This window comes from Chenopodium album, chromosome 26, assembly GCF_948465745.1.
Source record: "Chenopodium album chromosome 26, dcCheAlbu1.1, whole genome shotgun sequence".
Lineage (NCBI taxonomy): Eukaryota > Viridiplantae > Streptophyta > Magnoliopsida > Caryophyllales > Amaranthaceae > Chenopodium > Chenopodium album.
In genome coordinates, this window is record NC_137859.1 from 3,170,642 (window position 1) to 3,183,929 (window position 13,288).

Genomic DNA, 13,288 nt, shown 5'->3' on the forward strand with positions numbered 1-13,288 from the left:
ACGGAGGGAGTACAGATTATTGAAAACAGTAGAATTAGAAGTAAAATGTTTGAAATTGTTCTTTTATGCCCACTGAATTCTTGTACTCGTATTGTTTTTAGAAGTCACTACTATACCAGGGCTATAATACAATGGAATACATATTGCATTTGAGTTTCAACCTGGTTATTGAATCTTGATTAGTTAAGTTCATATATAACTACAACTTTGAAGGTTTGGGTAAATTTTATTAAAAGAATCTTTTATCTATCATTCAATTTATAATTTAGGCTTTGGGGTAAAGGATATAATCATATAAAAGCCTCAAAAAATGCATACTCCCTCTAGTTCATAATAAATTAATAACACTTTTAGCAAACATGTTAATACACAACTTTAATTATTAATATTTGTAATTTTATGATATTAAGAAATATAAAAGGTCAATGTAATGAAAACATATATAAAGGCTAATTTTAAATTATTTTACATAGCAACATATGTTTCTTATATTTTGGTCAAAAAATATAGTCAAAGTAAGCATATAAATAGTGCAACAGTCAAAGTGTTAAACAAGAGTATTATTTTTCATAAATAATGTTATCACTAGCTTCAGGCCGAATGCCACAGTGTATGAATTTGGCTCGTCTGATACTAGCACTACAATTTTAAAGCTTGAACCAAACTTTGATGGAACTGATTTCCAAAATTACTTAAGAGTAACTACGCTGACATTCATACTAAGAACTGTGTAAATATACATCGTATAGCTTATACAACTGGAAGACAAGTGCAGTGTGATTAAATTTATGTATTGAAAGGTATGGCATCTTGAATCAATAATCTTATATAGTAAAACAACCGCATGAAAAGATGATACACAAAATAGATGAACATAGTTTTAGGCCTAGCTTTATTTAGATGAAGTAACTACTTGTTCATGGCACTTTCTGGTGCTACTAAATCTATATTTCAGTACATTAACAGTTGCAAGGTTGCCGCTAAAATACACTTGTAGCATTACACAACCGAGTAGATGACTAGACGTCTTCAGATCAATTCATCCCTGCAGATAATATAAATAAATTAAGTGAACAACGCAGAATTAGATAAGAAAACATAAAATTGAGTTCACAAAATAAGAAACAAGTACCCTCTTTAATTTACAGGGCATTCTTCTATGTTCCATATCTCCTTTGCATATTGTGCAATTGTCCGGTCACTGCTAAATTTGCCACTCCCAGCAGTGCTTAGTATAGACATCTTCAGCCATTTCTTTTGGTCCCTGCAGATGACACAAAGAAATCAGCAAAGTTAAGTAGCAGATCAATTATGGGAAGAAGTGAATGGCACCATGCTCATGAGTTGGTATAGTAGGGTGGCTCTTTGAAGTCTACAAGGGCAACGCTTTGCCAGGAGGTGATAAAGCTGAAAATTGACGTACTTATTAACAAGACTGAGAAGTCCCCAGGCTCATAGTAATAGAATATATGAAGACCTAGGAAGCAAGGAGAAATTGCAAGAAGAAATGACATCACATTTTGGGACTTTAAGCAATCAGTGAGGGGTTGGCGCAACTCTTTTACAAGTTACAGCCAGGAAGTTTTTATTTTCTTCAGTCTTCACAAATTACGACAAAAGATCAATATGTCAACTAAATATGTGCAATGAAAAAGTAACAAAAAAAACAAGGAACTTTACTTGTATGCTTCATCAACTTTAGCCTGAGCATCCATGTAACTAGGAAAATCATGACCAACAAGGAAATAGTCTCCACGGCCATAGCCAGTATTGCCTTCAAGAGAGTCAAGGAGAGGATTATAGTCATAGCTTCCAAAAGCTCCTGATCTTATAAACTCTTTAGCCTCTTCAAAGCGAGGATCTGGTTTGAACTGCACCATCAAATACCATAGTTTCAGGTCAAAAGCAAGGCATGAAACATGATACTAAGATATATATGCATCATCTCTACATAACTTTAAAAAGAGCTAATTTCTTGGGAAGTTATATTTTGGATAGATATGCAACATGTTCAAAATTCTATAGATCTATCTATGATCCCCCCCCTCCCCCTCCCCTAATTTCCCTTGATTTAGTGTATAGTATGGTCATGCATCTGAGTAAGACAAAAGCTAAATGCTAATCCTAAATGGTCTGGTAAAGAGGTCAGTCATCAGCTATCCATGCTTGCAATCTAGAAAGATTGCACATCACTACAGAGTACAAAAAGTTTCAGGGAAATTATCAATAAGTAAGAGTAGATACCAATCCATTCTCCCTATCCTTACGGAGCTTTGGCACTTCATCTGCCGTTGCTCCAAAGAGAAAAAAATTATCTTCTCCTATTTCTTCTCTGATTTCAACGTTGGCACCATCCAGTGTTCCTATGATGAGGCATCCATTGAGGGCAAACTTCATGTTACTTGTTCCACTGGCTTCCATACCAGCAGTGCTGATATGCTGTGATAGCTCACTTCCAGGAATGAGCATTTCTGCCACAGATACGTTGTAGTTTGGAACAAAAACGATCTGAAAATTATACAAAAATAGATAAAGTAAAAACCTTGAGAAGATCATTGCTATATGAGGAAGCTCACACAAAATATATAATCAAGGAAAATTCTCATTGGTAGCCCCTAATTTTTGTACATTAGTTTTGGAGATTCCAAAAGAACAAAGTGGCTGACACTGAGTCGTGCACAACATTTTAGGACTTAAGAGATTCCCTTTTTTATTTTTAAATCATCACATTATTTAGTCCATCCTCTCTTTTATTCTACAAAATTTCACACTAATGAAGAATGTATGAAATATTCTTTCAAGGCCACACCATAATTTAAAATATGACAAATAATATTTACTTATTTGTAACAAGCATGACTAATTAGTTCCGCATTAACATCAAATGAGTCATGCAATTCACTAAAAAGGTGGAGGAGCGTGCAATAATGTGTTAAATTATTCTATTCAAATATAGCTACAGCTACAGAAAATTTCCATAAAGACAAGTGTGAAATTCTAACATCAGTAAGTTACTTAAACGAAGATGGATTTTATGAGTTGGACATTACCTAGAAGTAATGCAAATTGTTTATATCTAACATATAATAGAAATACAAGAATATTTTTAAACAAATTAAATAAAAGAACTAAATAAAATGAAAGGATTTCAGTAGCATTTCTGCATTCCAAGTGTGATTTCAAACAGAGGTGAAATATCATGCTGTTCATTACCTTGAGATAATTGTTGACTTCTGGATCAGTGTTGACAACAGAACCCACATCATTTACCAATTTCACTATTCTTTTAGCATTTGTATATGTTGCAAAGGCCTTTCCACCAATCATGATGGTCCTAGGTGTAGCATTACTACGCTCTTCCGGACTCATCTCCTATCAGGGACAACTTAAATAAGAATAGTTGCATCGGAGTATTTGAAACAACCTAAAAGCAATGTATCGAGTAGTGCGTATTCAGGCATTTCTTGTACATACCTTTAACTTCTTGTACATGTAAATTGCACCCAAGATGTTAAGAAGTTGTCTTTTATATTCATGAATTCGCTTGACTTGTATGTCAAAAAGGCTATTTGGGTCTATGCTTACACCTGTAATTTCAAGTATATATTGTGCCAAGCGCTTTTTGTTTGCCATTTTGGCAGAAGCCCACTCAGCTTGGAGGTCCTCATTGTCAGCAAACTGTAAACCATATATATGGTTCAGCATCAATCATCATAATTCAAGAGGTGGTATAAGCAAAACAAATTTTCAATAGTACTTACTTTGCGCAGATTAACAAGGAGATCAAGATTCGTAACCCATTCATCAGTTTTCAACCATTTTGTGATGATATTACTGAGCTCTGGATTGCAAAATCTAAGCCACCGTCGAGGAGTAATACCATTTGTCTTATTTTGGAATTTGGTAGGCCATATTGAGACATAATCTGCAAATAATTCTGATGTTAAGATGTCACTGTGCAACTGTGCCACACCATTCACCTGCATAGTATCAGACAGAACCAGGACGAAATCAATTTATTTGATTTGATTTTCATAATATTAGTCAAATGAATATATACATATATAGCTAGCTCACCGTATGAGAAGTCACCACACACAGATTTGCCATGCGCACTACTGGCTTTTGTGGATTGTTGTCCAAAATGCACATAGAGTTAACCTTGTCCTCAAGATCAGGCCTTGTGGAATGTATCAACTCCACAAACTGCAAAATACATTTCAATGGTTTTGGTGAAAATATAAAACCAGAAGTAGCATCTTGCAATTCAACTCCAAATAAATGTCACTTTCTGTCAGGGACACATGCTCAACTTATAATTAGCATTTTTGATTTTCCATACCAAACCTTCATTATAAAGTCATCTTCTAAATAATTATTGATAACTGATAAGAATGTAGCACCATTAAAAACAGAGCCACTGTAGGACTAGTGATGGTGCTAAAAAACAGACAGACCTACCCGCTTGTCAATTTCAGTTATGATCTCCATATGACGAGGGAGAAGCTTCCACATTACAGATTGTGACCACTTCTCCAGAGCTTCAGGAAGAACTGTGTGGTTTGTGTAAGCAATGGCCCTGTTTTAGTCGGTTTCACTGTCATTATGGAACAGTGCACTTGATATGTGAACAACAGGACTCATACTAAATTGAAAATCACCTGGTTGTCACATCCCAAGCTTCATCCCAACCAAGCCCTTCATCATCCATCAGCAAACGCATAAGCTCTGGAATTGCAAGTGTGGGATGTGTATCATTAAGCTGAACAGCAACTTTGCTTGGAAATTCAGACCACTGCAGGGGGGACTTTCCCTCCTTCCTCTCTTTAAATCTGAAAATAATATCCTGTAATAGTAGATAAGAAGTCATATCAATGTACAGAACAAAGGACCATATTAGGATCTACTAGTAAAATAGTTGTCTCATATGGCATGCTTCAGAGTACAGAAAGTATACAGTGAAAATCATTAACCATTGCTCCAATAAATGTTCAGTGAATACACATTACTCTGAGATTAAGCATTATTCACTTCTAGTCACCAGCATTCCGGCACAAAACTACCCAGGTTCCTACAATTCATGAGTGTTAAGAATGTATATAGTTGAGCAATAACAAAGTTTCTCTCCTGATGTACAGGCAGTAGTCTTGTGCTATTGACTTCAAAAGCATTATAAGAGCATCAAATAATATATACTACAGACTGTACAATAGCTATTGCTATATATATTGAGTAGCATGTTTTGCAGTGAAACATGACCAGAAAAACTTTGGCAAATGAACCTATTTCTTATATCAAATCTTTCAGAGTTATTCCCCAGGTCACAAGATTATTTCAAGTTCGCATCAGAGAATGCAGTGGCAACTGTTTATATTGCTCAGTTATGCTCATAGAAACACAACAGTGGTATCGAAAGCTTATATTGCTCAGTTATGCTTATCTAGTCATCAGTGTTATTAATAATAGCCACAATTTCTAACTGCAAAGTGCAATGTCATGTTTTAAAGCCAACAGATCCAGAACTGAAAGATGCGCATCGGTTGATAAAAAACTTGAGATTTAACCTGAAGTGAAGCACTGCACAGAAAGAATTGTTGCTTCAGACGCAACAGCTTTCCGCCTTCAGTAGCATCTCCTGGATAGAGAACAGCACAGATCTGCAAATAAAAAAAGCCCATTAAGCCTCAAATCATGCAGTATATTACAACTTTATGAGTAGTACAATTAGAAAATCTTGTGTAGGACTTTCATTAGACTTACCTGTTGAGCTCTGGAATGAATTTGTACAGAAGATTCATACTGTCCATCATTAAATTGAAACAGATCAAAGTCTGTAGCACAAGCTTTTGCTTCCCAAAGACGAAGACTAATGGTGTTTTTGGTCTTGTAACCTGGGATAGGAACATCATATGCCAGAGCCTGAATAATCTCACCATCGACCCATTTTCGTCTGAAATGCACAAGAGGTTTACACATGGGATTGGGGTCAGGGGGAGTTTAAGGAGGATAATGTACATAACAACTAAGTTGCACACTGGGTGATGTAGAATAGCATAAAATTAGGCCAGTTGATATGCATGGACTTTTACTAAGTCTCAAGTTAATAACTTGTACTTATTTTAACTCCACAAGCTAGACTCATGAAATGCTTATAATTAACAAGATAAGTATATCTTGGAGAGACACTTACGATCCATCAGGATTGACCTGAACTTGACCAAAAAATCTGACAGGAAATACAACATCATGCCTGACAATTTCCCAAGGACTGAACTTCTGCAAAATTTCAGAAGTTTAAAAGTAAGATATAGGACATTTGAATTGGGTTTCATGATATCTTTCAAGGAAAAAAGAAAAAGTTTAATAATGTCATAGGGTTAGTAGGAACCTCGAGCCAGTCTTCAGGAACCTCTGCTTGGCCCTCTTTAGTAATTAGCTGCTTGAAAAGACCATGCCTATATCTTAAACCATATCCCCATGCAGGAAGATTCAACGTAGCCATGGAATCCAAAAAGCAAGAAGCAAGCCTCCCTAAGCCACCATTTCCAAGTGCTGCATCTTTTTCCTAAAAGACAATAGGTATCATCTCAGCAAAATGTTAGGATTTGTATTGAAGCTTACACAATTCTCATAGATAGTTATAAATCAGCTATGCAACAGAGAAATGATGTTATTAGCATACAGTTATTGAGACGATATTCAAATTATGGTTAGTATCAAAACTTGGATGACACATGTTTCTAGTCACCAAATATATTAGAATCACACGATGACAGCAAAACAAAAGATAATTAGGCAAAACTGATTTAGCACATTTAGGAATCACAATGTCAAGGTTCCTTGCAACACTGATGATATCAATATCTGGCCAACTAATATTATACCTGCTCAACAACTTCCTCAAGTTGATGTCCAAGTTTATTTAGAGCATCTGCATAAGCATCTTGGATGTTCAAGTTTCCAACAGCATTTGTTAAGGCTCGTCCTTGCAGATATTCCATGGACAAATAGTACGTCTGCTTTGGATTAGCCTCATGAAAGTGCAAATAGGTTTCATTCCATTGCTGCAGATATCAATTCAAGAAAACAAAGCTTCATAAGTCAGATAATTATATGTCTGCAAGCAATGCTAACCTAAATGACTAAACATACTTCAATATTTTGCTTCACATCTAAGATCAGCTGAACATATCCATTTTTTTTTAGAGTTTACCCAAATCATTTCCAAAATGTCACTAAATGATATTTTTACCAATGACATGAAAGTACGGATGTTAAGAATGGAACCTTAATAAGACGATCCCGAACACTCTCGGCAGTGGCATAAAAAGCCTGCTCTGGCTCAAACTTTAGAGGGGAGAAATGAGGGCTGAACTGAGCATGGTAGTTAATGTTTGATGCAATTTCAGTTGGTTCTTCAGATAAAGGATGTGCTTCAGCTGGAATTTTCGAAGCAATTCCATGCTTTGACACACCATTGGCTTTCTCTGTCCCCATTCGCAGCAGTTAATCCACTCCTACATAAATATGAATCTCAATAAACTCTCAAACAACCTAATAATATTACAAAAAGGAAAAAAAAAACCGACAATTCTTTGATAAATCATATATGAAGCACTCCTCATCAAATAACAAGAAAAGTCTTAAATTACCAGCTTGAATTTAACAATATTGCCACAACATTAATCAGATAAAACTAAGAAAACATCAGCATGAACTTTCAAAAGTTCAGGCAATCTTAATTCAGAATCTGTATAACTAATCTGAAACTTGCATCATACATTCCAATAATGTACTGAGAAATGCTCGATTCATATCCGAGATAAACATTCAAAACAAATCAAGAATTCATTATTGTATATCAGCATATATAGTAACAAAATTGTATATAATGTACAATATTTAATCAACTGTATATCTTTTAGCACATTATAGAAATAGATCCTGTGTTATTCTGTTATGCAAGGGAGCAACAATTATAAAAACTAGCAGCATTTGGAAAATCAACAGTAAATTACTTGTAATGTACAAACTTCAAGATATGAATAAAATCAATCATCATGTCCGAATATAATTGTCGCATTACTAATTCAAATCACATTATGGAAAGATAAATGTACATTAAATCATAACATTGAACTTCATCACACAAATTCATTAAAATACATTAAATCATTAAAATAGCGAAAATTCAACTTCATCGGACAAATTAAGCTAAAGATAATATGATTGTTAAATCCGAACGAAGAAAGTACATTAAATTATGATAATAACTGATAAAAAAAATGAAATGGACCAATGAAAATGAGATAAAATGAATCAAATTCACAAAAATCAACTGAGAAAAGCAACTTACCAAATATTCCACAGAATTTCAAGCACCAGCTAAAACAATAATAATAAAAAAAAAAAAAATCTGAAATATAATATCTTAAAGCAAATGAAATGAAGCGTTATTTAGGTAGAAATAGTGAAATTAAATTGCAAATTGCAGAGATATTTTCTGAATAATTGGAGAACGATAGAAAAAGAATATGCGAAAGAAATTTGACGAAAATGACTGCAGAAAATGCAGACAAATTGATTTTTTTGGCAGTTTATGATTGAATTTCTGGAAAATGAAAATGAAAAATTGAAATTTAGCAAAACTTTTGGAATTTGATTGATTCAAAGCAGTTCGATTCACGAGGAATGATTGAGGAGAGAGAGAGAGTGGAGTAAATTGAGTGATGAAAAAATATTGAGATTGCCAAAGTTTTTGGGAAGGGACACGTGGAGGGTTTAAAAAGACCGCGCTTAACGATATTTTTAATTATTTTTTTATTTTTTTGCTTAAAAAGTGCAAGCAAAAATAGAAAGGTTTTGTAATTCAAGTATGGAAAAAATTGATTTATATTGTCTTCTTCCTCCAACTTGGGAGATGGGTGGAATCTGAGATATTATTTTCAATGGGTAATAATATCAACAGCCTCTCGTTTCTCCATGTTAATAATAGGCGACATTTCTATTTTAGACTAAAATTTCTACCTTTCGGGTTTTTACATTCATCCTTTCTATAGCCTTTGGAAGAAAGTGGGACGTATCATCTTTTGCAAATTTCAATACCCGATTTAGGATATTAATCCTTAATAGGCAATAATCCTTATTGAATTGAATACTAAGTATATTGATATTTATTAGTAGCTATTGTAAAGATGTAATAGTCCATATTGATGCTTTAATTAGGATAATTACTTTACACAATTTAGGGTTAAACACGTCAAAATCAAGGTTGTCATAATAGTTGAGCTATCATAGAGTAAATATATGATCCTTCAAGCCAAGTGAGGTAAAAATTTACTGTAAGTGTAAACCAATGAACACAGAAGTGACAGAACAACAGGAAGCCAGCAATCTTTAACAAAAATCAGAAGTAAATTATAATTCCAATCAATAATCTATACATCAAAATTTTCGTAACATTTGACCTTCTGCATGCAAATTATGGTAAAGGACTATACTAGATATAGAGAGAACTCAAGAATTTACATAACACCCTTTACAATTTGATTATGCAGACATAAAAGAGTAGCTCTCTCCTACAATCCCCAAAGATTCTTGGCGTATCTTTCTTGCATCCTTTTCGAGTATATCGACTGATCTATGAGAAGCAGAGTAGTTCAGCTGATTTCCCTCTTTAAATTCTTTTCTAATAGCCCATAATGCCTCAACGCATTCCTTCATGGACGGTCTAGACTGCCTAATTGGCCCAGTGCATTTTTTGGCAACTTCTAGAATGTTTTCGATTACCTTGATGGATGCCGGACTTCTGTTCAGCTTAGGATCCATTGCCAGCACTGGCATACCATCTCTTAGCTTGCTCATTGCCTGCATAAAGAGATTAGCTTAGCTAACTTAGCAAAACAAGAATTCATGGCATGAAGCTTAAGATGAATGACATTTATCTTATGATCCTTATAATATTTTGCCTTTGTGATCCTTAAATCTTTTGCATCTAATCATGAAGCCATCATGAAGATCGATTTCATGTGAAAATCAAGTGACATGCAACATATTAGAAGATTGCTCAAGCGAATACAGAAACATATGGAGAATCAGAGGAATTGAGTTCTCATGTCAGGTAATGTCTGATGTAGTGTTGGGCTAAACAGAAGTCACTCATGTCAAGTTACTTATATTCTAAGCTGCATAATTAGAGAAATACAGTATCGGAAGTCACCCCAATCGGAATGAAGACAAAGAAAGAGGTAACTCAGGAATATACAGAAATTTCTAAATGAATATGGCACTTCCAAATAAACTGGTTACTAAATAAGAGTCTGAATCTGAAGAGAATTTCTTATAGTCTTACTGTTGATTCTATTTGACCAAAATTGGAGAAAAAAGATATAAAAAATCAGGGAAAAGAAAATTGTATTATGATATCAAAAGTCTAAGTTGGACTGTTTTTCATGTTAGATACTACAGCTGAAACAGCATAAGTTGCATGAAGTAAGGAGGTCATAAGATACAAATATCATGTTGATCATTAATCTTTTTGCTTGATTAAGAAATTAATAAAGAGAGTTGACTAGGATGCTCACCCATCTTGTGGTTACTCTCTCTTTGACCCCTTTCAATGGTTCAATTGGGTGTCTTCCTGTCGCGAGTTCCACAAGCAATACACCAAAAGAGTAGACATCACTTTTTTCAGTCAACTGATAAGACTTCATATATTCAGGATCCAAGTATCCAGCAGTCCCTTTGATCTGAGTAGATATGTGGGTTACATCTGCACCATCAGGGACAAATCGAGCAAGCCCAAAGTCTGCTACTTTAGCTCGAAATTTCTCCGTGATGAGAATGTTTGATGCTTTTATATCTCTGTGGATAATTGGAGGATCTGTCAATTGCAGAAGTAATTCAGTAAGCACTCAGGAATCAGACAGCAGTACCAACTAAAATTGCTTCTGTAATTTCTGGAAATGAATTTTTGCTTTCAAACTAATAATGTACAAAGTATATGGAAATAACAGCAGCACTGAATTATCCGTTCACAATCAGAGTTCTTAAAATGTTTGAAGAATTGGTTTCATATCAAAATTCATAAAAAGAACATGTATGATATAATTGTATCCAGACTAAGGCCAAATATAGTCCAGCATAAAGTTCAAAATGGATAAAAGGTTCTCTGGAGCTTGAAATGCACCTACCGTTATAACTGTGTAAATATGTGATTGCATGAGCTACATCAATAGCTATATCCAGTCTTTCAGGAAGCTCAAGCACTAGTCCCCGATTACCTGCGTTGCAATTCAGACAAAGTCAACTTCCTCAGACTGAAGATTTAAAATGGATTAAGGCGTTAAGTGCAAGTAAGGCAACACATGCTCACTGAGGACACAGCATACTGCAATGGTTAAATTTTCATTTTCGGAAGTCTAAATGTGCTAGGACAATGTACCAGCATTCGCTAACATTCAGTATCAGATTATATCAACATTATTCACCGATAAAAGCCATAATTACAAACTATTAAATACTGGATAGAATTTCATCATTAATATACACTGGAGAAGTGGAGAACTTATGGCTAATGACTTACCATGTAAAAGGTCGAAGAGAGTTCCATTACCAACATACTCAACCACAATAATTTTTTCATCCGGGTGCTCTAGATATCCAAAGAACTTCACCAAATTTAGGTGTTCTATCTTCGAGTAGGCTAGGACTTCGCTCTTGAATTCTTGTGCTGTGCGCATATTATACACATCCTGCCACATATCGAGCAAGTCAATGAGCATATGCATATCTCCGGCATAACAATTTTTGAGTTAGTTGTTGATCATTAGATATTAAACCTGTTATGTTTTTACCTTTTTGGCACGTTTTATGGCAACAACAGTTCCATCTTTCAGCTGTCCCTTGTACACTGTCCCAAAACCGCCATCTCCGATTACATTATTCTGAGAGAAATTCTTTGTAGCTTTCTTGATATCATGAAGAGTAAAATTCAATGAGCCATAGACCTCTCCACTTACTGATCCCGACGAATTAAAAGAATCTGGCTGCCCTGAAGATCCTTTATTTTTGCTTCCTGTGGAAAACCCAGCTGAAATAGAACATATACTACATATTACTTGATCCTGTAAAATGTGAGCACAATCCAACGCTCTCTTTTTTTACAAACTTAAAAACATAGCATTGACCACAAAAATTCACACCATCAAGATGATCAAATGAATTTGATTATTGCATCAAATATCACAATCAATAAACCAGAAGGTCCCCATTACGAACAGAAAGGCGCTCCTATCCGTTATGAACTGGGCATCCCTTCATGAATAATGAGAAATTGACAGTAACCCAAAGAAAGAAAGGAGAAAAAAAAAAAAAAAAAAAAGGAATAGAGTAAATGTAAAGGGTGATTGAGGACTAACATGAGTTGCTATGAATCTGATTCGAGTTCTTGTTTCCATAAGACTGCTGTGGATTTGAGTTCGTGTTTCCATAAGATTGCTCTGGTTCTGGGGCATCCCTTTCAGGTTCAGACCCAAAAGCTGTGCAACTTATAGTAATTTTCCTTATAAATTGGTATAAACGAGACTTCTTCTCCTGGTTTCCATGCTGGGAATTGGGAGAAGGGAGAGGCGATTTCTTCATTCGCGACAAAAAAAAAATTCTCCAGGCAAAAGAATACTAGAAAGTATTTGGATCTAAGAGATGAAGATATATTATAATGATTTGCTGGTCCATAAATTCCACAATTTGGTAGAGATATTCTTTAATGATAGTATAATAATATGGTGAAAGAATGACTAGATCAATCCTGAGTTGCAAAGACAACTAGCAATAAGTTGTTGAATAAATACAGCTAGTCAAAGACGTTGAAAGGTCTACTTAATTATATGTACAACCGTATTACGAGTATTCAACTCTATAACTCTAAAACACGAGTGGAAGATAACAAGTTGTCAAGGGCCCCAAATAATTGCAACAGTGAAGGGTTGCTAGAAGACTAGGCCCTCTTCTTGAATAAACATGTTTCCTGCTTTAATAGTCTCTATTCCCTTCACCAGTGGTAACTAGTAACACCAGTGGTATTTTCAGTCAACTTTAGTCATTAGCAGAATACCTCGGAATGTCGGAAGTTGTCCACTCCGGGAGTTCGATCATCATTTCTTCACTGTGGAGGGAGCTGGGAAGTTTAAACAAGACACCAAAGGCCAGTGCTGTTGATACTTAATAGCCTCTTTATTGTATCTACGCGACAAAAAGTGATTACACAGTTGCTCACGTATGCATGAAT

General features: G+C 34.9%; 2 protein-coding genes across 2 annotated transcripts; both read right to left on the reverse strand.

The window, feature by feature from the left end:
- Positions 1–627: 627 nt before the first annotated feature.
- Positions 628–8,633, reverse strand: LOC145616494 (alpha-glucan phosphorylase, H isozyme). Its single transcript, XM_081671225.1, has 17 exons — positions 8,357–8,633; positions 7,288–7,517; positions 6,885–7,064; positions 6,389–6,565; positions 6,191–6,276; positions 5,761–5,950; positions 5,565–5,657; positions 4,662–4,846; positions 4,462–4,579; positions 4,078–4,206; positions 3,762–3,980; positions 3,475–3,678; positions 3,214–3,372; positions 2,245–2,508; positions 1,681–1,871; positions 1,133–1,264; positions 628–1,045 (listed from the first exon to the last, which is right to left on the reverse strand). Exons 2-16 carry the CDS (start codon positions 7,495–7,497, stop codon positions 1,138–1,140), a joined length of 2,532 nt encoding a protein of 843 aa, XP_081527351.1. The 5' UTR covers positions 7,498–7,517; positions 8,357–8,633; the 3' UTR covers positions 628–1,045; positions 1,133–1,137.
- A 735-nt stretch (positions 8,634–9,368) lies between these two features.
- LOC145616553 (calmodulin-binding receptor-like cytoplasmic kinase 2) lies at positions 9,369–12,790 on the reverse strand. The gene is made up of 6 exons (XM_081671299.1): positions 12,420–12,790; positions 11,856–12,091; positions 11,585–11,753; positions 11,193–11,282; positions 10,584–10,882; positions 9,369–9,867 (listed from the first exon to the last, which is right to left on the reverse strand). Exons 1-6 carry the CDS (start codon positions 12,640–12,642, stop codon positions 9,550–9,552), a joined length of 1,335 nt encoding a protein of 444 aa, XP_081527425.1. The 5' UTR covers positions 12,643–12,790; the 3' UTR covers positions 9,369–9,549.
- Between the last annotated feature and the right edge of the window lie 498 nt (positions 12,791–13,288).